At 46.6% G+C, this 27,770-nt stretch overlaps 1 protein-coding gene across 7 annotated transcripts in view; it reads right to left on the bottom strand.

Moving 5' to 3' along the window:
- The window catches only part of ankfn1b (ankyrin repeat and fibronectin type III domain containing 1b), a 278,599-nt gene that overhangs the window by 13,260 nt on the left and 237,569 nt on the right, over positions 1-27,770 (bottom strand). For 4 of the 7 annotated variants that reach the window (XM_090202225.1, XM_090202227.1, XM_090202226.1 and 1 more), the window contains 8 exons: positions 14,074-14,284; positions 13,057-13,264; positions 11,170-11,367; positions 9,953-10,066; positions 9,723-9,820; positions 8,063-8,153; positions 5,708-5,815; positions 3,789-3,888 (listed from right to left, as the gene is read on the bottom strand). In XM_090202225.1, the coding sequence (XP_090058351.1) occupies positions 3,789-3,888; positions 5,708-5,815; positions 8,063-8,153; positions 9,723-9,820; positions 9,953-10,066; positions 11,170-11,367; positions 13,057-13,264; positions 14,074-14,284 (1,128 nt within the window). Of the gene's footprint in view, positions 1-3,788; positions 3,889-5,707; positions 5,816-8,062; positions 8,154-9,722; positions 9,821-9,952; positions 10,067-11,169; positions 11,368-13,056; positions 13,265-14,049; positions 14,285-27,770 lie in introns of all 7 variants that reach the window. The other 3 variants (XM_090202223.1, XM_090202224.1, XM_036946495.2) reach the window with 1 other exon arrangement.

The raw sequence follows: 27,770 nt of genomic DNA, 5'->3' as shown, positions 1-27,770 counted from the left end.
GATAACGCTTTCCCCCGCAGAAACTTGCCCAAGGTCCCCCCCCCCCCCCTCGCTTCTCTTCTCCTTCACAAAAATTCAGATAGCTGATGTTCTGAAAGAGCTGCAAAATCTGGACCCCTACAAATCAGCTGGGTTAGACAATCTGGACCCTCTCTTTCTAAAATTTTCTGCCGCAATTCTTGCAACCCCTATTACTAGCCTGTTCAACCTGTCTTTCATATCGTCTGAGATTACCAAAAATTGGAAAGCTGCCACGGTCATCCCCCTTTTCAAAGGGGAGACACTCTAGACCCAAACTGCTACAGACCTATATCTATCCTGCCCTGCCTTTCTAAAGTCTTCGAAAGCCAAGTTAACAAACAGATCACCGACCATTTCGAATCCCACCCTTCCTTCTCCACTATGCAATCTGGTTTCCGAGCTGGTTATGGGCTCGAAACCACGCTCAAGGTCCTAAACAATATCATAACCGCCATCGATAAAAGACAGTACCGTCCCCATCGACTTGACCAAGGCTTTCGACTCTGTCAATCACCATATTCTTATCGGCAGACTCAATAGCCTTGGTATCTCAAATGACTGCCTCGCCTGGTTAACCAACTACTTCTCAGATAGAGTTCAGTGTTTCAAATCGGAGAGCCTGTGGCAGTCTCTATTGGGGTGCCACAGGGTTCAATTCTCAGGCCTACTCTTTTCTCTGTATATATTAATGATGTCGCTCTTGCTGCTGGTGATTCTCTGATCCACCTCTACGCATACGACACCATTCTGTATACATCTGGCCCTTCTTTGGACACTGTGTTAACAAACCTCCAATGCCATAAAACACTCCTTCCGTGGCCTCCAACTGCTCTTAAATGCAAGTAAAACTAAATGCGTGCTCTTCAACCGATCGCTACCCGCCCGACCAGCATCACTACTCTGGACGGTTCTGACTTAGAATATGTGGACAACTACAAATACCTAGGTGTCTGGTTTGACTGTAAACTCTCCTTCCAGACTCACGTTAAACACCTCCAATCCAAAATTAAATCTAGAATCGGCTTCCTATTTCGCAACAAAGCCTCCTTCACTCACGCTGCGAAACATACCCTCGTAAAACTGACTATCCTACCGATCCTTGACTTTGGCAATGTCATTTAAAAAATAGCCTCCAACACTCTACTCAGAAAATTGGATGTAGTCTATCACAGTGCCATCCGTTTTGTCACTAAAGCCACATATACTACCCACCACTGTGACCTGTATGCTCTCGTTGGCTTGCTACATATCCGTCACCAAACCCACAGGCTTCGGGTCATCTATAAGTCTTTGCTAGGTAAAGCCCCGCCATATCTCAGCTCACTGATCACCATAGCAACACCCACCGTAGCACGCGCTCCAGCAGGTATATTTCACTGGTCATCCCCAAAGCCAACACCTCTTTGGCCACCTTTCCTTCCAGTTCTCTGCTGCCAATGACTGGAACGAATTGCAAAAGTCAATGAAGCTGGAGACTTATATCTCCCTCACTAACTATGAGCATCAGCTGTCAGAGCAGCTTACCGACCACTGCACCTGTGCACAGCCCATCTGTAAATAGCCCCTCAACTACCTCATCCTCATATTGTTTTTTTGTTTTTTTTTGCTCTTTTGCACTCCAGCATCTCTACTTGCACATCATCATCTGCACATCTATCACTCCAGTGTTAATGCTAAATTGTAAATATTTTGCCACTATGGCCAATGTATTGCCTTTCTACATTCGCACACACTGTATATAGATTTTTCTATTGTGTTATTGACTATACGTTTGTTGATCCCATGTGTAACTCTGTGTTGTTGTTTTTGTCACACTGCTTTACTTTATCTTGGCCAGGTCGCAGTTGTAAATGAGAACTTGTTCTCAACTGGCCTACCTGGTTAAATAAAAGTGAAATAATTTTTTTTAAAATAATAAAGTAATGATGGACTGTCATTTCTCTTTCCTTATTTGGACCCTAGCAGAGGGCCCCGAATGGATGGGAGATTCCGGCAGCACTGGACAGGCGGGAGAAGGGCGGCTCTGGCAGCTCCTGATTGACGGACGGCTCTGGCAGCTCCTGACTGGCGGGCGGCTCTGGCAGCTCCTGACTGGCGGGCGGCTCTGGCAGCTCCTGACTGGCGGGCGGCTCTGGCAGCTCCTGACAGACGGACGGCTCTGGCAGCTCAGGACAGACGGGAGACTCTGGCAGCTCAGGACAGACGGGAGACTCTGGCAGCTCAGGACAGACGGGAGACTCTGGCAGCTCAGGACAGACGGGAGACTCTGGCAGCTCAGGACAGACGGGAGACTCTGGCAGCTCAGGACAGACGGGAGACTCTGGCAGCTCAGGACAGACGAGAGACTCTGGCAGCTCAGGACAGACGGGAGACACTGGCAGCGCTGGACAGGAGGGAGCACCTGGAGGAAGGAGACGGAGAGACAGCCTGGTGCGTGGGGCTGCCACCGGAGGCCTGGTGCGTGGAGGAGGCACCGGATAGACCGGACCGTGGAGTTGCACTGGAGGTCTCGAGCACCGAGCCTGCACAACCCTACCTGGCTGGATACTCCCCGACGCCAGGCCAGTGCGGCGAGGTGGAACAGACCGCACTGGGCTGTGCTGGCGAACCGGGGACACTGTGCGTAGGGCTGGTGCCATGTACCCCGGCCCAAGGAGACACACTGGAGACCAGATGCGCTGAGCCGGCTTCATGGCACCTGGCTCGATGCCCACTGTAGCCCAGCCAATACGAGGCGCTGCGATGTAACGCACCGGGCTATGCCTGCGCACTGGGGACACCGTGCGCCTCACGGCATAACACGGTGCCTGCCCGATCCACCTCTCTCCACGGTAAGCACGGGGAGTTGGCTCAGGTCTCCTACCTGACTTAGCCACACTCCCCGTGTGCCCTCCCAAGACATTTTTGGGCTGCCTCTCATCCCGCCGCGCTGCCGTGCTGCCTCCTCATACCACCGCCGCTCAGCTTTCGCTGCCTCCAGCTCTGCCTTGGGGCAGCAAAATTCAACCCAGCCTGTGCACAAGGTCCTTCTCCTTCCAGAATCTCCTCCCATGTCCATGAGTCCAGAGATTTCTGCTGCTGCCCGATACCACGCTGCTTGGTCCTTGGTTGGTGGGTGATTCTGTAACGGCCGTTGCGGTGGAAGAAGGTGAGGACCAATCAATGCGCAGCGTGGTAAGTGTCCATATTTTTAATAAAGTAATAGAACACTGAACAAAAACAACAAAGTGAACGAACGAAACCGAAACAGTTCTGTCTGGTGCAGATACAAACACTCAACAGAAAACAGAACATAGACTACCCACCCAACTCACACCCTGACCATACTAAAACAAAGACATAACAAAAGAACTAAGGTCAGAACGTGACACCTACCTTGTCACAACACAATTGATTGGCTCAAATGCATTAAGAAGGGAAAAAAAATCCACAAATGAACTTTTAACAAGGCACGCCTGTTAATTGAAATGCATTCCAGATGACTACCTCATGAAGCTGGTTGAGAGAATGCCAAGAGTGTTCGAAGCTGTCATCAAGGCAAAGGGTGGCTACTTTGAAAAATCTCAAAAATAAAACATATTTGATTTGTTAAACACCGTTTTTGTTACTACATGATTCCATGTGTTATTTCATAGTTTTGATATCTTCACTATTATTATACAATGTAGAAAATAGTACAAATAAAGAAAAACCTTTAAATGAGTAGGTGAAAATGAAAGTGAAGATGGAAGGCAGGAGATATAAGAAGGTGTAAAATTCTTAAATACCGTTTCAAGCTTTTGACAAATTTGCTGGTAGGCTGGAAGAGGTGGCGCAGGCTTTTGGATACGGAATGTTTCCTCACATGTGGAGGGGCTTTGCACTGCTCTGAAAGGATGAGAGGGTCAAGACAGTGATTAATAGAACTACTGTACCAAGCCAAAGACTCAGTAAGAATTCACAGTAAGAATTTTCTTCGACGCATCACTGTTAGGAATGGATACTGCATCCTGTGTCCCACAGCTTAGGTGTACGCACAGTAGTGTAGTGGAATGTGTTGGTCATTTCATGTGTTCTATTCAGGTTAGGTCAGTTGACACATTCACACACACGCTGAAGCAGACTATAGGGCCAGAGGAAACCAGCCATTCTAAGTGCAGTCACAAAGGGGGACTGTGTGTGTGTGTGTGTGTGTGTGTGTGTGTGTGTGTGTGCGTGTGTGTTTACCTGGACAGACAGGAGGTGTCAGAGCCTGCCGTATATAGATATAGAGACCTAAAAAGACGTACTGGGGGGACGGAGGGTGGGGCAGGGGGTTACAGGAGGAGGAGGTGGAGGGGGTAACCCTTCGTCTTTCACTGACAGGGAGGTCAGTTCTCTCTGAGGGGACATGTTTATTTTTAGTGGGCCTGGGGGGGGGGGGGGGGGGCAAGTGAGATAATGTGCTTTACAATTCATTAGAACCTGCGGGGTCCCCCCCTACACAGAAGCCCTGAGGCAATCTCACTCCGGCTCAGGCCACTTAAGTCAATAAATCCCCTATTCAGGAGAAATGAACACATTTTATTTTCATGAGACGAGTCGTGGTGGAATAACAAGAAAACGAGCTGCAGTTCACCCCCCCCTTACTAGAGCCCCCCCTCTCCAACAGCCCTCTTACCGCCCTGACACTGAGTAAGACAGACAGGTATAGCCGTCCGCTGGGGTGCCTGTGTTAGTCAAGGCCCCTTTCACAGTTTAATTAATAGTGTTTGGAGAAGGGGGGTGCGGGTGGGCAGTTTTTTTGGGGGGGGGGGGCAGACAGGGGTCCTGGAGGCCTGTAGGGGGACCAGGCGGCAGCCAGTCAGTGTTAATTTATAGCCCTCAAACTAGAGTCAAGGCTCCGTCTCTACAAGAACAACAAACATGACCTGGGACAGACGACCTCGGCTACCGTGCGTGAACTGGAAAAGCCTGGCCAGGGGACTGAATGCTGACTATTATATAGATTATTACTGATGACTATACATGACATGCTACATACATTATATCATTATGCTATATGTATATATAGTAGGCATAGTATACACTGCTACTCCCCTGATTACTATATGTGACATGTTACGTCATTATGCTATGTATATACAGTAGGTATATACGTTTATACATAGTAATAGTTTACTATACAGTATATGCATATACTATATATCCTACCATTTCAATATAGGGCTGAGCTGACTGACTGATGGACTGACTGACTGTTTTGTTGTGAAACTGGATTCACAACCACCAGAGGAAATCTTCTATGTTATCAGGCCTTAACATTCAATTATCGAGCCAATTTACTGTCAGAGGTATTTTGGAAACAAAAGCAAAAGGAACAATTGAACAAGAAGCATAAACCAAAGCACAGTGAAGCATTGAGTGAGATCTCCAAGATATATTTGCCATTGAATATGCTCCCACTCCAAGTGAGAGACCAAGGAACCTCATTCAGTTTGGGAAAACTGCTTACTTATGAAAAGATGGGGGTTCATTTCAGTGTGGCACAAAGTGTTCAGGACTCAAGTTTCCCTTAACCACAGACCTAGGATCAGACTACTACAGCCCCAGTCTAACCTTAACATTAAGGAGGATTCAGAAAGGTCTGATCCTGTATAAGTAGTAGAGATGACTTATAATACATGTTGAGGTAGCCGAGAAGAGAAGACGGGGAGACTCTTTATACCGTGGCACACACAGTGGCGGTGCGTCTCTTTAATCTGTCCCAGTAGCTGGTCTAGCGCCTCCTTCTGTCCCCGCTGGCGAGGTGCGCGGCCATCAATCTCCCTCCAACCTGCAGATACATACAGAAACAATGAACAATAAATACAAATGTGGTGCCACCTGGGGTGCCACCGACAGCCATTGTGCCCTTGAGCAAGGCACATACACCGCAAACTGTGCCAGTGAACTATCAATGTCATAAACCTGCATTACATGGAAATAAGGGGGGGGAGGGAAAACATGGTGTGTGTCAGTGCCACCTCAGTGTGAGAAAGCTGTGGTTGGCTAAGAGGGAGAGACAGCTCCAGTGTCTGCTGCTGCTGCCACTTGGAGCGAGCCGACTGAGAGCACTCAGTGTGTGCAGACCTGTCCCTCCCTCTCCCCCCTATACATACGCGGGCACACGGCGACTGAGAGATGCAGGAGTGCAACACGCCACACGCCTCACCCCGCCCACATACTGCACGCACACACACACACACACACACACACACACACACACACACACACACACACACACACACACACAGTGCCTACAGTACACACACACACGCACACACACATGCACACACGCACACACACACACACACACACACACCGCCTACAGTACACAAACACACTGTACACCCCCCTACACACACACACACACACGCACACATGCACGCACACACACACACGCACGCGCACACCGCTTACAGTACACAAACACACTGTACACCCCCCTACACAGACAGACACACTACACATCCCTCCCTCAGTCCCACTGTATACACAAGGGGTAAACAGTTTAGTATAGACTCTCCCTCTAGATAGAGAGAGTGTGGCAGCAGTGGCCCGCAGAGGAGTAGAAAAGGAAGGAGGGAGGGAGGATGATGTGCTGGTGATAAGACGGCAGCAACAGCGGCGTCTTGGTTATCCCCCGTGGGCCCCTGGAGGCTGGGTGAAACACCGTGAGCTCTATTCCCGGAAAGGTTCCTGTCCTGACTGGACAACTAGCCTCTTTAATGGCCCCGGGCGGAGAGAGAGGTCCTCGTATAAGGGCCCCACTGTTGGGCCTTTACGGCCCCAGCTCTCACAGACATGCAAATATTTCCAGTGGTAGCCCCAGATGGAAAACACAAACACGCAACCATCGAAATTAGCTCGAAGGGAGGGGAGAGAGGTGGGAAGGGGGTGGTTGGGGGGAGAGAGAGGGAAAGCCCAGGCTGACTCTCTCTCTCTCTCTCTCTCTCTCTCTCTCTCTCTCTCTCTCTCTCTCTCTCTCTCTCTCTCTCTCTCTCTCTCTCTCTCTCTCTCTCTCTCTCTCTCTCTCTCTCTCTCTCTCTCTCTCTCTCTCTCTCTCTCTCTCTCTCTCTCTCTCTCTCTCATATATACAGGGAGAGATACAGACATGCTCTACACACTATACAGACTTGCACAGGCAAAATCATACACACTTTGGTATGTTTGTATGTGTTTACACCTTTTTACACAAGCACAGAAACACACAAACATGCTTAAAATGAACACACACAAACAAGTGCAGACAAACAAATACGTATGTGACATACACAATAACACATACACATCGAACGTGTTCCAAACGCAGGGGTACACAATGTCTATTCTGCTGTCATACACTGCAGTTTCCTTTCGCTCTCTCTCCCACCATGGACATTCAGTTTGGTCAGGTGTTGAAAGGAAAAGTCAACAGCAGTTGACGCACTTTGAGGTTTTTACGCACAAGCTCTAAAACTCATCCCACACCACGATGTCGGGAATCCCACTCGGAATGTGGAAACGACTGCGGGTCGGGTACATCTCAATAATCTAATTTGGCTTCCTCCCCTCGTGTCCTAACTGGGAGAGAGAGAGAGAGAGATCGAGAGATCAAGAGATCGAGAGAGTGAGAAAGAGACAGTGAGAGACAGGAAGAGACAGACTTTGAAAGACTGAGAGGGAAGGAGAGAAATAGAGAAGAGAGAAGAGAGAAGGAGAGAGGCCGAGGTGTTCTGACCATTCATCTCCTCAGCTGTTGACTTGACTGTTGACACCACCCATTGGCTGATCTCATTAGTCACACAGCTAAGGTTACACACACGTTCGACGTTCGGCATTAGACGGGGGTCCGGTACCCTGCTTCTGGCCAGGGGGGGTCTAGCTGCTAACCACCAACCACCTAACCACCCAATACCATGGAAGTTGGTAAGAGGGAGTTAAGCAATGCTGAAATGACGTTGGCGTTGGAAATTCGGCTCAGACGACACGCTTGATGCGGGTTCAATGAGAACAGCCCACGAACGGACACACAGATGAGGGGATAGAGAGGTGGACTTACTGGAAGGGGAGGCGCAGGATGGGGTGGAGTTCTGGGCAGGACCCCACCCCTTCATGTTGTAGGCAGACACCTGGAAATAGTAATATTCTCCCTGCCACAGAACAACACAATGAGATGGCATTAACACAATGCACTAGGAAATAATCAAATGAAGTACATGAAACAAAATAAATGAAATATTATTCCTATTAAAGGGTCTTTTGAATTATTTGCGATAAAGTGCCTCTAATAGTGATGCAGTTGACAAATGATGTGTTCTCTTTCATAGCATATACATTGGGCGGTAATGTTCGACCCTGCATGTCCTCCTACTGTCTGTGTGTGTGTGTGTGTGTGTGGGCGGCATGGCGACAGAGCCTAGATGACCTATATGCACCGGGGGATTTCTCCTGCACAATAATGTCCCCGGAGCGTCTGTCTGTCTATGTGCCCGTCTAAAATGAAAACCATAAATCAAGTTATATATTGCGTGCGTGCGTGTGTGTCTGGCTGAGCTCCCTTATGCAATGACGGGAGCTGAGATTTTAAACAATGAAATGTGTTTGAGCAGTTTATTTTACAGAGCTCTAACTCTTTCTGCCCTAATTTAAATGTGTGTGTGTGTGTGTGTGTTTATAGTGTGTGTGCTCAGATGACTAGTGACTAGAAAGGAAAGAGAATTTTTGGAGTACAGAAGTATCACATGATAAAAGGCCTTAACAATGTGACATCTAACCGAGTGGCTCAGACACATATGTGATTCCTATCATGGCCCTTCATGTGGAATAGTGGCCTTCCAAATGTTTTTATCGGTTAAAGCTACCAGCTGTTGGAAAGCTAACTGTTGTGTTTTTGTGTGTTGCTTTCTCACCCGTAAATGGGGAAAGTGTAGCTGTATGCCATCGCTGGCTGCCTTTATAAGGCCTGAGATGGAAGCAGTGGAAATGTGGTTTTCAGACACATGGGAAAGTGTCGATCTGACTGAGACATGGTGACATTTTGACATTCTGATTGAGCATCACTCTGATGTGATGGGCCTGCGTGAGTGTGTGTGTGTGTGTGTGTGTGTGTGTGTGTGTGTGTGTGTGTTTGCCTATCTAGCTGAGATATTTAACTTGGATGTAAGATTTGATGAAAATGAAATGATTCATTGATAGCTGGGGGAGAAAACCATCAGTGCTTTGGAATAGCCCTGTGTTGTGTTCAGTAGGGAAAAAACGGAGTGAACCAGGTATGCCAACAGCATACCACCCTGCATCCCACTGCTGGCTTGCTTCTAACCCCCCCCAAAAAAAAATCCCAGGACAGTGAATGGGGACATTGCCTTGTGTAGGGTGATGTCTTTCGGATGGAACGTTAAACAGATGTCCTGACTCTCTGTGGTCACTAAAGATTGCATGGCACTTATTGTAAGAGTAGGGGTGTTAACCCTGGCTGAATTCCCAATCTGGTCCTTATACCATTACGGTTACCTAACCATCCCCAGCATACAACTGGCTCATTCATCTCCCCTGTAACTATTCCCCAGGTCGTTGCTGTAAATGAGAATGTGTTCTCTGTCAACTTACCTGGTTAAATAAAAGGTGCTATCTAAACTTGTCCAATTAGAGTGTAGAATGCTGTTTTTTGTTGCAAAGCGTTTTGGTGTGGTGTGCCCTACTGAACATAAATATATACTCACACGTGTGAGGTCGGTAATGTTGCACTGCAATAGACTGGTGTCCTCTACTAGCGCCTCACCCAACAGAGGACTGAGGGAAGGGGAACTGCTCCAACTCACTGTGGAGAGCGCACACACACAGTTACATTAGTGCATTTCGTACCTACTGTCCTCCCAGCCTCTATAGAATAATAAACATGACTTCATGTCTTATTAGTAAGCATTGCAAGTAGCATGTAACGGGTGCTGACCTTTGTACTTGGTGACTACTGCAGAGTTGACACTGAGAGGCTCCTGGAAGTCCACCCTCAGACTGGAGCTGCTACTGACAGACAGACGGACAGAGCTGGGAACATCCGGAGGGCCTGTGGACGGACAAACATCTTCCTATTATCCGGTATCGTTGGCTTTTTAGGGCTTCAACAATGTTATTCAGTGAGTCAGCGAGAGTCAATCAGGGCTGACAAAAAGTCATACATGTTAATGGTTTCATGGAATATGTCACATACCCAGCACTCCCTGGAAAACAGGGGAAAGTGTTGCTGTGTGGACGATTGTGGTTAAATCAAGATCAACTAAATTGATATCGCACTTTACAATCATTCATCAGTCGACTTGAGGTAACACAGTTACATACAGTGTTCAGTCACCCAAAGATGTCTTTTTTCTTTATTCATAATCATAACACGCACCTTCCACTATCTGAAGAATTTCACTACTGTGTTTGAGTGCCTGAGAAAAGCCTACAAAATGTGTCTGGTCATAAAAGCATGGAGTATGTAAAGTAATGAAGAACTCCTCTATGCATCAAAGTCCAGATTGAGTAGGGTGTAAAGGGGCTGTCTGTCTACCTACCACCACGCGTGTCAAGAAATGCCTATAAAAAGTTAAAGAGGGAACATAGACGCACTACACACACACACCCCAGACGCGCGCGCACACACACACACACATGCACGCACACATAGGCCTACTCACACATGCATGTGCTCACACATATAAGCATGAACACACACGCTTGGGTGTATACACACACACACCCCGCTCTGTCCCAGCCATCACAACGTGGAACCTATTAACAGCTCAGCCCAGACAGAATGCCACCAACAACAAAAAAAAGAACAAAAAAAATGGAAATCAAGGCGACGCTGGAAAGATCTGGGCCCCAACTGTACTTCAAGTGGAGCCTAGCACATGATCTCCGGCACACACACACACACGCACACACACACACACACACACACACACACACACACACACACACACACACACACACACACACACACACACACACACACACACACACACACACACACCACACACACACACACACACAAACACACACATACACACACACACACACACACAGCATATTTTACAATTAAGTGGCACAAAGCAGTGCCCCCTGTGTGTGTATTATGTGTGTTGTGGCGTGTGTGTCCGTGTGTGTGTGTGTGTGTCTACTAACTGGCATGCTCAAAGCCCGTCTGCATGCGTCTGAAGAGCCGGTGCCTCCACTCCCAGGCCTTGAGTTGCCTCTCATGGTCCGACGCCTCCCGCTCCCCGGGGAACTCACTCCGCACCTGGGCCTGCAAGTCCCCCACACGCTGCTCGGCCTCACGGACCAACGTGGCCAGGTGCACCGCACGGCCCTCCAGGCTCACAACTGCAGGGCACAAACACACACTGTTGTAATTTGGATTACACACTAAGGCAACGATCAACACATTGCCAGCCGTGCGCTTGGGAATAATAGCATCCCTTTTGGGCGAATAAAGCATCGCGCAGGTGTCCTTTCATTCGAAGAAAACCTCCCCCTCTTTTCCCATAATCCACTGGTAAAACCCTCAAGCCTTTTTAATGTCTCTGTTTGTCAGAGGCACTAACGCAAATTCCTCATTAAATCCCATTTAACTGCGCAGTCACTCTTTAAGGGTGACATCATTCAGAGTTAAAATGACAGAGAAAATGGGGTCATGAAACGAAGTGCGGACAGGCGGGGTTTGGGTTTCTCTGTGGTGCAGGGATTTCAAGGGGACACCCAAAATGATGAGAAAACTGTTTGCCGGCGCGGTAAGACAAGAGGTTTAACCACGTTATTATAGATCAGCCTGGCTTACTACCTAGCTCGGTCTCCCTGACTCAAAGTGGGTCTTGAGTGAACTTCAACATGCCACCGTGTCTCACTTAACTGTGTTCGTGCATTTCTCCGTACGTCTCACTGTGTTTCGTTTGTGTTTCTTGTACCATCTGAGCCACAGGGGACGACCACTATGAGTCTATATGGTGTCTATGAATGCCTATGTCTGTCTCTCTATGTCTGTGTCCGAGACAGTATGTCTACAGTATGTCTCTGTCTCAGGGAGCCGCAGACAGGCTCTCTGAAGTCTCCTGCAGCAGAATCAATGGCTTTTCGGGAGCTTTCGTTCAAAGCCTAACGAAAGCACTGCATTGTCTTTGATCTCAATTCTCCTCAGATGGAGTTTGATTAGAACGCTCTTATAAAAACGCCGACGCGGTATCCTGGTTGGGGTTTTTGACGGGAGAGCCCTTTATTTCTCTCCTCCTCCCTCCCTCTTTCTCTTTCCCTCTCTTTTTTTTCTTCATGTGTTGTTTGGGCTCCGGAGAGCAATCAAAGAGCAAACTTCAGTAAACACCACTTTCCACTCAAGTGTTTTCAATTTGGTGATACCTTTATAAAAATGCCTGGATAGGTTCTGGAAAGGGAGCGCAAACACAAATAGTCTGGGAGCGCTCGGCGAGTCCTAATCATTAGCAGAGGGTGAGACGGTGGAGGCTGCTAGATCACAGGCGGCAGAACCTTGTGAAGATGACTAATATTGCATCATAATGCCATAACAACGCCCCCTTTTGCACCATTATGTTTTTCGGCTTTCGCCCTTTCCTTGCTCGCTGCCAGACTGAGAGACAACAACAGTCAACTTTGACGTGCTCTCCAGTGCAGGAGCGCGCGGTTGTTTGAGCGCGTCGTGAGAGGCTGGTCGTTCTGCTTACTGTGACAGCTGCTCTGGTTGCCGTGGCAGCGGGGGTGGTTTCCATGACGACGGCCGTTCTTGCCGGAGTGAGGATTAAGTTACTTTTAGACGCTGATCTAAAGTCAGTTTTGCATTCTAAGAGTTAGGATTTGGGGAGGGCAAGCTGATCCTAGATATGTACCAAAAGGACCTATTCTACTCCTACTGTACATGAGGATGGAGCATGCTCCATATGTTCTTCAATAAACAACTGTTATGATGCTGTAAGCCAAGGAGCAGGCAAGTAGGTGAACAGACAGAAAGTCAGACAGAATGAATACAGCTAGTCTGCCAGTCAGCCAGCCAGAACAGGTACCCACAGTGGGGGCTCTCCTTGGCTCCGGCGCGGAGCAGCAGCCTGGCCATGGGTACATTGTTGGTCATGACTGCGATGTCCAGGGGCAGCAGGCCCTCACTGTTAGGGGTGTTGAGGTCCAGCTCCTCCATACTGTACTGGGACAGGAGTAGCTGCACCAGGTCCATCTCTTGGTGCTCCACCGCCTCGAATAGCGCCTCGTTACTCTGGAACTGACACACATCAACAAATGTTTAATGAGGTGTTAGGGGCTTGTGTTGTGTCTGTATTGGGTCTGTGTTGTGTCTGTGATGAGTCTGTATCTTGCATGTGTCTCATCTGTATTTCGTTTTGAGTCTGTGTTGATTCTGCATTGAGTCTGCGTTGATTCAGTATTGAGCCTGTGTTGATTCTGTATTGAGTCTGCGTTGATTCTGTATTGAGCCTGTGTTGATTCTGTACTGAGTCTGTGCTTATTCTGTATTGAGCCTGTGTTGATTCTGTGTTGATTATGTTTTGAGTCTGTATTGAGCCTGTGTTGATTCTGTATTGAGCCTTTGTTGATTCTGTATTGAGTCTGTGCTTATTCTGTATTGAGCCTGTGTTGATTCTGTGTTGATTATGTTTTGAGTCTGTATTGAGCCTGTGTTGATTCTGTATTGAGCCCATGTTGATTCTGTATTGAGCATGTGTTGATTCTGTATTGAGCCAGTGTTTATTCAGCATTGAATCTGTGTTGAGCCGTTGTTAATTCTATATGGAGCCTGTTCTGATTCTGTATTGAGTCTATGTTGATTCTGTGTTGAGCCTGTTTTTAACCTGTATTGAACCTTTTGTTGAGCCTGTGTTTAACCTGTATTGACCCTGTGTTGAGCCTGTGTTTAACCTGTATTGACCCTGAGTTGAGCCTGTGTTTAACCTGTATTGACCCTGTGTTGAGCCTGTGTTTAACCTGTATTGACCCTGAGTTGAGCCAGTGTTTAACCTGTATTGACCCTGTGTTGAGCCTGTGTTTAACCTGTATTGACCCTGTGTCCATCACCATAGTGGACTTGCGGAGGCGCTCCTTATCGCCCCGTCCCGACACAACACTGTCCTCCAGGCCAGGCAGGTTGCCCACACGGAACTTCCCTGACAGGTTCCGGTAAAGGCGGCGGGCGGCACTGGGGGATGACAGACTGGTGGACTTGTTCCGGATGGGAGGAGGATGAGGCTCTCGCATCTCTCGCTGGTTCATCTTGGCTGAGTCGGCCCTGTGGGGAGACAGGGGAGGGGTTGGATTGGGGCAGAGGAGGGCGAAAGGTTTTGGTGAGTATTAGTATCAATTCTATCGGTCTTAGTATGCTATTTTAGCAGATGCTTTTATACAAAGTGACTCAAAGTTTCTAGTGGTAACTATAGTATATTCAGTATTTGTGGACCATGAGGGAATCAAACCCCAAAAGCTTGGTGTTGCTAGGACATACCCACTGAGCCACTGCAACTACAGTGTGAATGGGATGAGCATTTGTTATACTTCTGGTATTTTTGAATCACTTGCTCCAGTGGTGGAATATGTACCCAATTGTCATACTTGAGTAAAAGTAAAGACACCTAAATAGAAAATGACTCAAGTAAAAGTGAAAGCCACTCAGTAAAATACTACTTGAGTAAAAGTCTAAAATTATTTGGTTTTAAATATACTTAAATATCAAAGTAAATGCAATTGCTAAAATATACTTAAGTATCAAAAGTAAAAGTACAAGTATAAATCTTTTAAAAAATTATAATTTTAAGTTCCTTATATTAAGTTAAGCAGCCACATTTTCTATTTGTTGATATATATTTTTTACAGATAGCTAGTTGCACACTCCAACACTCAGACATCATTTACAAAAGAAGATCAGATCAGAGGCAGTAGGGATGACCAGGGATGTTCTCTTGATAAGTGTGTGAACTGGAAAATGTTTCTGTCCTGCTTAAGCATTCAAAATGTAACAAGTACTTTTGGGTGCCAGGAAAAATGTATGTAGTAAAAAATACATCATTTTCTTTAGGAATGTAGTGAAGTAAAAGTTTTCAAAAATATAAATAGTAAAGTACAGATACCCCAAAAAACTACCTTTTCATTAAGTACTTTACACCACTGACTAGGACTGTGGTTGCTAACACTTTTCAAGAATGTACCAAACATTCCCATATGTTACCTTAGATACTGTGATAATAAACAGTACATTGCTTGTTAATATCTTTATAATGTGTTGTTTAGAATTTCCTTAACATGGAGGCTATGTTGAAGACTAAGAAAATACAGCCGAAACACATTACCCTGCAAACAACAATGAGTCGTTGGGAAGTCCCCGGAACATCACAAAATGGTCGCCTAAACTCTTCCGGACGTTGTGTCAATGTCCCCTGGGGGTTTAGTTTAGTTTCTAGGACTTTCTTGGAATGTTGTGTCATGGTCCCCTGAATGTCCTCTGAACGTCATTGGGATGTTGTGTCATGGTCTCCTCGAGGTTTTTGTCTAGTTCCTGGCTTGTCCCGGGGGACGTCACCTGATGGCCGCAAAAAAAAAAAACGTTCTCCCCTCAAAAAAAAAAAAAGAAAAGTTTTACCCAGGACCCGCACACCATAGTTTCATTACACATCACCCCTAGTTACTGTTGCCAAGCACATCAAGGCCCTGATTGGTGAACCACTGACCCAGCCACAGCTCTTTGTCTTTTGGCGATGCTGGGGACACCCACACAAACAGTGCTTTAAACATACATATTTGACACACTTTGACGTGCATGATTATATATTGTTTATGTTTATTCATCCGGGTAATTATTATTCAACTTGTCCCCGCCATAACGATCTCCCTGCCACGCCACCACATCTGCATCAATGAATGACTTCACCTGTAGGACTATTCCGACACTTTGCACGTTCATAGTGAATCTCAGCTCCGTGAAAAATACACGGAAGAAAAACGATTTTGTTTATCCAAGTGATTCAGAAGTAACATTAAAACAGAATGACATCACCAACAGACAACTATACTATGCAATGTGCCAGCCAACCAGGTGGGTATTGCATTGGCATCCTTTCTCGGTCATTATGATAGGTAACATATGAGTCATCATTGGCACTTCCAACTGCCCATCGCTGTCCCACTGCCAGTCGTCTCCCAGTCCTGCCCTCTCAACGTGGCACCTCTTTCTAATGAGAGGCTGAGGTGAGGTCATTCCTTCTCATTCCTTCCTATCTTGGCATCTGTGGCATGCCAGCCATCCTGCCCTCTCTCCACTGCCACGGGAACCATGTGAATGACTGTGTGTTTCTGGGGGAGCCTGGGCTGTCGTGCTAACACACACTTAGCCGCTGACGGAAATGTCAACGGGACTGCTGAGGCGACGGTGACGTATTCCGTCGCCCGGACCCACGTCAGAAAGAGAGAAAGGAAGGGAGAAATAGAGAGAAATTGAGAAAAATGTCAGAGCCTCCCTCGCTGCTTAGTCAATAGTGAATCAGCTACTAAATGAATGTGTATCATGGACCGAATGCACGACACACATTGAGCCTGTGTTGAAATAAGTAAGAAGTCAAGTTCTAGATAGACGTTAAGTAGTGTTCATAGATCATTAATAGAGGATTGAAGTGAGTTATAGTGTTTCTGTAATCAAGATGAACATACGTGCGCAAGCACACACGCACACGCACGCACACACGCACACGCGCACGCACACACACACACACGCACGCACACACACACGCACGCACACACGCACACACACACACACACACACACACACGCACACGCGTGCGCACACACACACACACACACACACACACACACGAAACAACAGCTGACAGTGGCGGCGGTGCCCACACATCTCCAACATAAAGGCTACGGTCGGCAGAGCCGGCAATCAGCCCCGCGTCAACCCCTTTCACAGGCAGGGTGACACACCAAAATACACCCATCACATCCCCGCTCTCACCTCTCCCTCTCTCCTCAGTCTATGTTCTGTCCCATAATAGAGGCCCTTATTTTAGGCTTCCTCATGTTCCCTGGGCTAACCTATTCCAGGGGCAGATAAACGCTGCAGGTATTTGGAATCATTTTTCCATGAGGCAGGGCCGGGATGCAGAGATAAAACAGAGATATATTTGTAATGCTCCGAGTATCCATTTCAAAGAGGAGGTAGTAGAGGAATTTCCAGCAGGCTTATTGTTGTTTATTGTTTGAGATGGAACAGACATTTTCTGTCAACCGCCAGAACAGCCCATCACTCTTTGACGACATTAAGGCGCGGGGGGGGGGGGGGTGGCTTTCATAGATCAACGGATGCCGCCCGCCTGCCACGTGGACTTGTCCGAAAGTCACTCCTCAATGACATGTTACTACTTCCCCAGAGACTCCCTAATGTCCCCAACACCAGAGAGAGAGAGGGGGGAGAGGAAAGGGGGAGAGATAGATGGAGAAACAGAGAGGAAATTGGGGGGGGGGGGGTTGAGCAATGAGGGCGAGACAGAGGGTTAAAGAAAGAGAGAGAGAGAGATGGAGAAGGACAGAGAGAGAGAGAGAGCGAAAGAGCAAACGATAGCCATGCAGCATTGAAAGCCACAGCATGCTAACACGGCCCCTCTCAACACCCAATTTGTCAAAGTTGGGAATGGGTGGGGGGAATAGAATTAGCCCATACCAGTCCACTTTAGAGAACAAAGAAGAACCCTGACCTCGTCAGTCCACTTCTGGTAAAGACCAGCACCCAGCAGGGACATGGAAAAAACCCCATGTACAACAGGACAATGACAGATGTAGGACATAGATGATCAAATACATGTTGTACACAGTCAGGCTCACAAATATTGGCAGCTTGATAAAGATGAGGGAAAAAATACTGTTTAAAATGAATAACACAAATACAGAGCTATGGTCCAACATTTTGAAAATGATTTTATTTTATTCTAATACAATTACCCTTGTGAATTTGACCAAGTACCAGGACATTTTAGCCAAAAAACCTGGTTGGCTCATCCAGGAGGCTGACACTTGGCCTCAAGTAGATCTTCCAGCAAGACAATAACCCCAAGCACACATCAAAATCCACAAAGAAATAGTTAATGGACCACAAAATCTACATTTTACAATGGCCATCTCAGTCTTACGGGCTTGAAACCCCGTTGGAAAAACTCTGGTTTGAATTGAAGAGGGCAGTTCACGAGCGCAGACGACGGATAATCAAGGATCTGGAAAGATTCCGTATGATACCTCCCAATGTGTTCAACAATCTCAAACATTTTCAAAAAAAGGCTCAATGTTGTTGTCCTCGCAAGGGGAGTGTGCTGGAGTACTCAAAACAGGAGTAGCAATAATATTGACCTTTATCTATTTCAGATTTCTTTCATTACCTGTTAAACAAAATCAGAGCAATTGTATTAGTATAAAATAATATAATAAACAAATAAAATAAAATGGAACATGTTTCGTATAAAGTCCTTTTTGCTCATTGATATACCTTTGATTCTGACTGCATACCGATACACAGTTAATCAGGACTGGAATTCAACATGACAAAAGCAGGATCTATACGTGCCAATGACAGGTCTAGGACGAAGATGTTAAAATACGATCTAACAAAAATGTCCTTAATTCAACTTAATGCCTCTATATGTCATTTTATGGAATCAAACGCATACAGTATATTCCATCAGGACTGGAATCCAATGTGGCTAAAACATGTATCAGTGACACCCCGGCAAAGGTTGAGAGAACCCTTCATCTTGGGAATGTTACAAGAGGGTGGAACATATGCTGTAACAGCCACGTAAGGTACATTACACGCCCCATTCCTGCCTTTTAACACGCGACGAGCAGGAAACAGTCCCGCTGGGAACAAAAGCCGCACAGAATCCTGGGTTTATGCTTGGCCCCTCACCAAGCCCACATCAAATAGCACAGCTACAGATCCACCACACACACACACACACACACACACGCGCACACACACCTCTCTGCTGTAGCCCCCAACACCACACCCCTCTCTCTCCTCTCCTCTCCTCTCTCCCTCCATCCCTCCTCCTCTCCTTTACCACCTCTCCTCTACTCCCCTCCCTTCTCTCCCTCTCCTCTACTAACTCTCTCCCTTCATCCCCCTCTTCCCCCCTCCATCCAACCTCCTCTCCCCTATCAACTTTTCCTTTCATCCCTCCTCCTCTCCTTTACCACCTCTCCTCTACTCCCCTCCCTCTCTCCCTGTCAGTTCCCATTGGAGCTCCGACCTGGGGAGTGGAATTACAAGGCCCTGCCTTAGTCCGATAACACATGGATGCTTACTGCAAAACAGGGGAGCTGTGTGTGTGTGTGTGTGTGTGTGTGTGTGTGTGTGTGTGTGTGTGTGTGTGTGTGTGTGTGTGTGTGTGTGTGTGTGTGTGTGTGTGTGTCAGAGGAACACATTGATACCGGGATGGCTGCATAGATTAGCTTCGACATTAAGACTTACGTTTAGTCGAAGAAGAGTAAACATATCAACTACTGAGAAAAAGGGTGATGATAACACATCAACTACTGAGAAACAGGGTGACGATATCACATCAACTACTGAGAAACAGGGTGACGATAACACATCAACTACTGAGAAACAGGGTGACGATAACACATGAACTACTGAGAAACAGGGTGACGATATCACATGAACTACTGAGAAACAGGGTGACGATATCACATCAACTACTGAGAAACGGGGTGACGATAACACATCAACTACTGAGAAACAGGGTGACGATATCACATCAACTACTGAGAAACAGGGTGGCGATAACACATCAACTACTGAGAAACAGGGTGACGATATCACATGAACTACTGAGAAACAGGGTGACGATAACACATCAACTACTGAGAAACAGGGTGACGATAACACATGAACTACTGAGAAACAGGGTGACGATATCACATCAACTACTGAGAAACAGGGTGACGATATCACATCAACTACTGAGAAACAGGGTGACGATATCACATCAACTACTGAGAAACAGGGTGACGATAACACATCAACTACTGAGAAAGAGGGTGACGATATCACGTCAACTACTGAGAAACAGGGTGATGATAACACATCAACTACTGAGAAACAGGGTGACGATATCACATCAACTACTGAGAAACAGGGTGACGATATCACATCAACTACTGAGAAACAGGGTGACGATAACACATCAACTACTGAGAAAGAGGGTGATGATATCAGGACATTGGTCAACTGAGGAGTTGTTTATCCTTCCCCCTCCTATCTCTCTCTCTTTCTCCACCTTTCTCACTGCAGGTTCCTTTGTGTTTGTGTTTATGCGTGTGTGTATTTATGTGTGTATGCCTGTGAGTGTGTGTACACCTGTGCATGTGCGTGTGTGTGTGAGTATGCATGTGTTTGTGCGCGTGCGTGTGCACCCGTGCGTTTCTGTGTGTGTGTGTGTCTGTCGTGCTCCCAGGTCAGCTATGTGCTGACAGGCTGGCCCCTCCACACCAGGCCAGTCTGCCGCCACAGGCCTTCATAAATCTCTACTGGGCCGTACGGCGGGAAGGGGAGGCTGGGGTCAGTGTGTGTGCACTGTAATGTGTATCTCCAAAATTTCTGCATGTCTATGTGTATCCTTCTGTCACATGAACAACATACACAACATATGGATATCCATAGCCCTTATCCACAGATCTAGGATCAGATTACCCTACCCTATCCCAACCTTAACCCCTGGGGAAATAAAAAACCATAAGAGCCTGTATCAGTGGTTAGGGGTCACTTCTACAATTATCATAGTATTCATTTGACAGAAGGTGAAGGATGATATGGTATTGCCGAGAAGGACAAGGCAAGGGAAAAGAGTATCAACAGATTTGTGTTTCAGTGTGTGTGTGTGTGTGTGTGTGTATGTGTGTGTGTGTGTGTGTGAGTGAGAGAGAGACAGAGAGAGAGAGAGAGAGATACAAAATTAGGCAGGACGGTAGGGGGAGTGTAGGTTAAGTTGAACCATTTTTCTTGAACCATCACTCTGGGAGACATAGTATTCTTTCTATCAAAGATACAGTTGAAGTCGGAAGTTTACATACACCTTAGCCAAATACATTTAAACTCAGTTTTTCACAATTCCTGACATTTAATCCTTGTAAAACATTCCCTGTCTTGGGTCAGTTAGAGGAGTGGTTGAAAAATGAGTTTTAATGACTCCAAGCTAAGTGTATGTAAACTTGGGTCACCACTTTATTTTAAGAATGTGAAATGTCAGAATAATAGTAGAGAGAATGATTTATTTCAGTAAATATCTGTGTGTGTGTATGTCTGTTTAACTTGGGTCAAACATTTAGGGTAGCCTTCCCACAATAAGTTGGATGAATTTTGGCCCATTTCTCCTGACAGAGCTGGGGTAACTGAGTCAGGTTTGTAGGCTTCCTTGCTCGCACACGCTTTTTCAGTTCTGCCCACACATATTTTCTATAGGATTGAGGTCAGGGTTTTGTGATGGCCACTCCAATACCTTGACTTTGTTGTCCTTTGAAAGTATGCTTGGGGTCATTGTCCATTTGGAAGACCCATTTGCGACCAAGCTTTAACTTCCTGACTGATCTTTGTCCCCATTTGCAGTTGCAAACCGTAGTCTGGCTTTTTAATGGCGGTTTTGGAGCAGTGGCTTCTTCATTGCAGAGCGGCCTTTCAGTTTATGTTGATATAAGACTAGTTTTACTGTGGATATAGATACTTTGTACCTGTTTCCTCCAGAATCTTCACAAGGTCCTTTGCTGTTGTTCTGGGATTGATTTGCACTTTTCGCACCGAAGTACATTCATCTCTACTGCTCCTTCCTGAGCGGTATGACGGCTGCGTGGTCCCATAGTGTTTATACTTATGTACTATTGTTTGTACAGATGAATGTGGTACCTTCAGGCGTGCTCCCAAAGATGAACCCTGTGCAGGTCCACAATTTTTTTTCTGAGGTCTTGGCTGATTTCTTTTGATTTTCCCATGATGTCAAGCAAAGAGGCACTGAGTTTAAAGGTAGGCCTTGAAATACATCCACAGATACACCTCCAATTGACTTAAATATGTCAATTAGCCTATCAGAAGCTTCTAAAGCCATGACATCATTTACTGGAATTTTCCAAGCTGTTTAAAGGCACAGTCAACTTAGTGTATGTAAACTTCTGACCCACTGGAATTGTGATACAGTGAATTATAAGTGAAATAATCTGTCTGTAAACAATTGTTGGAAAAATGACTTGTGTCATGCACAAAGTAGATGCCCTAACCGACTTTCCAAAACTATAGTTTGTTAACAAGAAATTTGTGGAGTGGTTGAAAAATGAGTTTTAATGACTACAACCTAAGTGTATGTAAACTTGGGATTTCAACTGTATCTACATATATTTCAGGATGTTGTGTATCCTGTAATCAGTATTCATGTACACATTACAGTTTTGAAAAAATAACTTGTCCAAAAAAAGTGGAGTCTTGGCACAACTTGAGCCACGGGACAGGGTAAGTTAAGTTGAAACACGGGACAGGGTAAGTTAAGTTGAGCCACGGGACAGGGTAAGTTAAGTTGAGCCACGGGACAGGGTAAGTTACTGTAAGTTGAGCCACGGGACAGGGTAAGTTAAGTTGAGCCACGGGACAGGGTAAGTTAAGTTGAGCCACGGGACAGGGTAAGTTAAGTTGAGCCACGGGACAGGGTAAGTTAAGTTGAGCCACGGGACAGGGTAAGTTACTGTAAGTTGAGCCACGGGACAGGGTAAGTTAAGTTGAGCCACGGGACAGGGTAAGTTAAGTTGAGCCACGGGACAGGGTAAGTTTTTTGAGCCACGGGACAGGGTAAGTTTTGTTGAGCCACGGGACAGGGTAAGTTAAGTTGAGCCACGGGACAGGGTAAGTTTTGTTGAGCCACGGGACAGGGTAAGTTAAGTTGAGCCACGGGACAGGGTAAGTTAAGTTGAGCCACGGGACAGGGTAAGTTAAGTTGAGCCACGGGACAGGGTAAGTTTTGTTGAGCCACGGGACAGGGTAAGTTAAGTTGAGCCACGGGACAGGGTAAGTTAAGTTGAGCCACGGGACAGGGTAAGTTAAGTTGAGCCACGGGACAGGGTAAGTTAAGTTGAGCCACGGGACAGGGTAAGTTTTGTTGAGCCACGGGACAGGGTAAGTTAAGTTGAGCCACGGGACAGGGTAAGTTAAGTTGAGCCACGGGACAGGGTAAGTTAAGTTGAGCCACGGGACAGGGTAAGTTAAGTTGAGCCACGGGACAGGGTAAGTTAAGCTGAGCAACGGGACAGGGTAAGTTAAGTTGAGCCACGGGACAGGGTAAGTTAAGTTGAGCCACGGGACAGGGTAAGTTAAGTTGAGCCACGGGACAGGGTAAGTTAAGTTGAGCCACGGGACAGGGTAAGTTTTGTTGAGCCACGGGACAGGGTAAGTTAAGTTGAGCCACGGGACAGGGTAAGTTAACTTGAGTTAAGTTAAGTTGAACCATGTGTGTCATAATTTCCCAAACACAATTCACCAGAATTACAATCAGTTTTCATCTTTTAATCATTTGAATCATATTTTAACACAAGCTTAACACCCCGAACAAACACTTTGCAACATAGGCCAGGCCCTGTTGATACCTCATAACCCAGAGATAATGCCTAGAATTACACATGGGAAGAAAACACTTCATTTTGTTCAACTTGCCATTGGCTCATGCTTTGGTTCACCTTACCCCATGGCCATTGGCTCAACTTACCCCAAGGCAAACATTTTGACTATATTAGCTCACACAGCTACAAGGATGCACTTTCATGCTATGCTTGTGACCTCATATTGAAGCTTACAACTGATGTATAAAACACTCTTAAATTCTCTACTTTGGTTTAGATACAAGCATCATGAAACCTCTAACACAATAAATGAATTTGACTTGGTGAAAATCAGTGTTTTTTAGACTTTTTGAACACTTTTCCCACGTGGTTTCTTCCTTCACAGTCTCCATGAAATGATGATCTCTTCCTAAATATTTGGTAAAATTATACATTTTGAGTCTGGTTTCCAAGAAACAAGTGTAGCTCAACTATTGACAGAGAAAGGGGGAAACAAAGGTAGAACGAGAGAGAGAACAAGGTAGAAACAGCCAGAAAGGGCAGGAGAGCGAGAGAGCAAAAATGAGAGCGAAAGAGACAGAGAGAGAAAGAGAGCCAGAGAGAGAGAAAGAGTGAAAATGAGTGAGAGGGGCAAGGGGATGTGTGGACTCTCCTGGCTGACTCTAAATGTGGCTTGTAGAAGGAAATTCTGAAATCTGACTCTTGGCACCAGACAGACTGGAGGCAGGCAGGCTGGATAGGGAGAGTGGGAGATAGGGAGGGAGAGGGCAGTGTTACTAGGATTCACATAGTTTCCCCCGCTGGCTCTTATCTGCTTATAGGCAACGCAGAGCCACACTAACCCTCTGACCCACAGCCACAGACACACAGGGGTTGGCGTGGCAACACAACAAACGGCAGACAAAACACACAGAGACCACATACACATGTTAACGTGCAGACACAAGGACGGACGCGCGCACACACACACACACACACACACACACACACACACACACACACACACACACACACACACACACACACAAACACACACACACACACACACACACACACACACACACACTTTATATGTATATACTGTATTCTAGTCATAACTCATCCTGTAACTACTGGTTTACACACCTTTTCTATTCTCATATTGTCCATACTGTCTATACACACCATTCACACACATATATACAAAGTATGTGGACACCTGCTGGTCGAACATCTCATTCCAAAATCATAGGCATTAATGTGGAGTTGGTACCCCTGTGCTGCTATAACAGTCTCCACTCTTCTGGGAAGGCTTTCCACTAGATGTCGGGACATTGCCGCGGGGATTTGTTTCCATTCAGCCACCAGACCATTAGTGAGGTCGGGCACCGGTGTTGGACAATTAGGCCTGGATGGCAGTCGGCGTTCTGATTCATCCCAAAGGTGTTCGATGGGGTTGAGGCCAGGGCTCTAGCAGGGCAGACATTTTAGGTACTGACTTGTTGGGAAGGTGGCATCCTATGACGGTGCCATGTTGAAAGTCACTGAGCTCTTCAGTATGGGCCATTCTACTGCCAATGTTTGTCTATGGAGATTGCATGCTTCTGTGCTCGATTTTATACACCTGTCAGCAACGGGTGTGGCTGAAATAGCCAAATCCACTCATTTGTATATAATCATTTTCCATATATAGTGTATTTATATTCCGAAGCTAAATTAGCGACATTCTATCAATTTTGCCATGGGGTTCTGTACTGTGCATTTAAATATGTGTATTTTCAACATAGCTCATTCTATGATTTCTACTACTGTACATCGCGTTTTCGTTACACTGTTTGCCCACAGCACGTATGTATTTATATACTGGATTCTTGACAGCTCGCTGTAATATATATACTTCTGTATATATCATTCTTAGTATAGCTTGTCTAGATTGTATTTGAATTACTGTTTACAGTGCTATTTCAAATGTCAAGTTTTTAATGTCACGTGCAAAAGTACAGTGAAATGCCTTTCTTGCCAGCTCCAAACCCAACAATGCAGTAATCAATACAACGTAGCACCAAAAAATAACAAGGTTGTAAAAAAAAAAATATATACAAATATTTGTGTACTTGTTTGACATTTTACTGCACTGTTAGGAGCTAGTGACATAAGCGTTTCGCTGCTCCCGCTATAACATCTGCTAAACTGTGTACGCGACCAATAAAGTTTCATTTGATTTTTATTTGACACAAACACACACACTCACACCATCAGCATCGTCATCATCGTCGTCGTCTTCATCATCATCATAGATTATATTCTGGTGGATACAGTATGCAGAGAGCGTGGGGCAGCCCATTGCTAGATTTGAATAGAGAAAATAACTATGAGCTTTAGATAAGATCTTGGGTTCGGGCAGATGCGAGTCGTAAGACTTGTCGTAGACCTTGACAGCCTGCAATGGGTAGTAAAGGGATGCATTTCCATGACTGCCACCGCATAGAGTCATTATAGGACCCTGTGTTTTGTGTGATCATGTGACATTGTAAGATTTTATCATGTGTTCTATGCCATATCCAGAAATGAGAATTGCACCCGAAATGAAAGCAGTTGCCTAAGGATGGTGCGGGACCAACTGACATAAAACGAAAGGGGACCGTTTGATGAAAAAGCTTGAAATAAAGCTTGAAATCCAGGCATGTCACATGATTGGGCAAAACACAGGGCACTAAGCCAAACTGATCCCAGATCTGATCGAACAGTTGTCCACCCCTAGCTTGGCAGCATTAGTACAGGAGCCAAGCAGAGAGAGAGAGAGAGAGACAAAGAGAAAGAGAGAGAGAGCGACAGAGAGAGCGAGACACACAGAAAGAGAGAGAGACAGAGAGACACAGAGAGAGAGAGAGACAGAGAGACAGAGAGAGACAGAGAGACACAGAGAGAGAGAGACAGCGAGAGAGAGAGACACAGAGAGAGAGACACAGAGAGAGACACAGAGACAGAGAGAGAGAGAGAGACACAGAGAGAGACACACAGAAAGAGAGAGAGACAGAGAGACACAGAGAGAGAGACAGCGAGCGAGAGAGACAGAGAGACAGAGAGAGAGAGAGACAGAGAGACAGAGAGAGACACAGAGAGAGAGACACACAGAAAGAGAGAGAGACACAGAGAGAGAGACAGAGAGACACAGAGAGACACATAGAGAGAGACACACAGAAAGAGAGAGAGACAGAGAGAGACACAGAGAGAGACACAGAGAGAGACAGAGAGAGACAGAGCGAGAGAGAGAAGCCATCAGTACAGCATGGTGATGACAAGAAAGACATGCTGTCTCTGGCCAAGACACAGGGCAGAGTTAGCCCAGGACCTTTTAACATTAGCTGAGAAACTCTCTCTCTCTTTCTCCTTTCCTCCCTCCCTCCCCCCTCTCTCTCCATCCCACTCTCTCTCTCTCCCCCTAGGGAGAAGGCCAAAGAAAGAGCCCCGCGCTCCTCTGTATGTTTAACCTTTGAAGGGCCCTGCTGAGCAGAGCAAGGCCTGCCACCTGTTCAGTATGTGTGTGTGTGTGTGTGTGTGTGTGTTGGGGGGAGAGGGGTGGGCGGGGTGCGGGGATAAATCTCCCAAATTTTGATGAGCAGAGACAGCAGTGAGTCGCCATGGGGATGTGCAATTGGGCATTCTCAGGAGGGGATTTGGGTAGTCTTTCTCTCTCCGCCTCTCTCTCCCTCTATTTCTCTCACGCCCTCTATTTCTCTCTCTGTCTCTCCCACTCTCTCGCTTTCTATCTCTCTCTCTCGGCTTTTCAACACAGCGTCTCCCGCGGCGAATGGGGCCTAGCCTGAGTGGCTCCAGGGCTCCTGTGTGTGTGCCACACCAAAGGGGTCTCGCCTGGATCTCCCTCCGTCTCCCCCAGTCTCTCCTCAGTCTCCCCCAATCCGCCATATGCCAGCCGCCCAGGGGGGGGCGACCCCGGCCATTGACTCGGCTGACGACCGCCACCAGTTGGCGGATTCTCTCACGGACCCCGGGCGCCGACGCTGGTGCCGGTGGTGCCGGGGTGCTCTAAGTGCCACGGGCGTAATTCTGAGAGGAGGGACTGAGAGGGAGTCCCACATGGGTCCCATGACTCCAGCGTAGACTACCGTCTACCAACCCTAATGTCTTGTGGCTCCTGTCTC

The sequence above is a fragment of the Oncorhynchus mykiss genome, chromosome 16 (assembly GCF_057628025.1).
Source record: "Oncorhynchus mykiss isolate SJ-2025 chromosome 16, ASM5762802v1, whole genome shotgun sequence".
Classification (NCBI taxonomy): Eukaryota; Metazoa; Chordata; class Actinopteri; order Salmoniformes; family Salmonidae; genus Oncorhynchus; species Oncorhynchus mykiss.
Note: the sequence above shows the minus strand (reverse complement) of the source record. Positions and strands in the feature narration are given on the sequence as shown.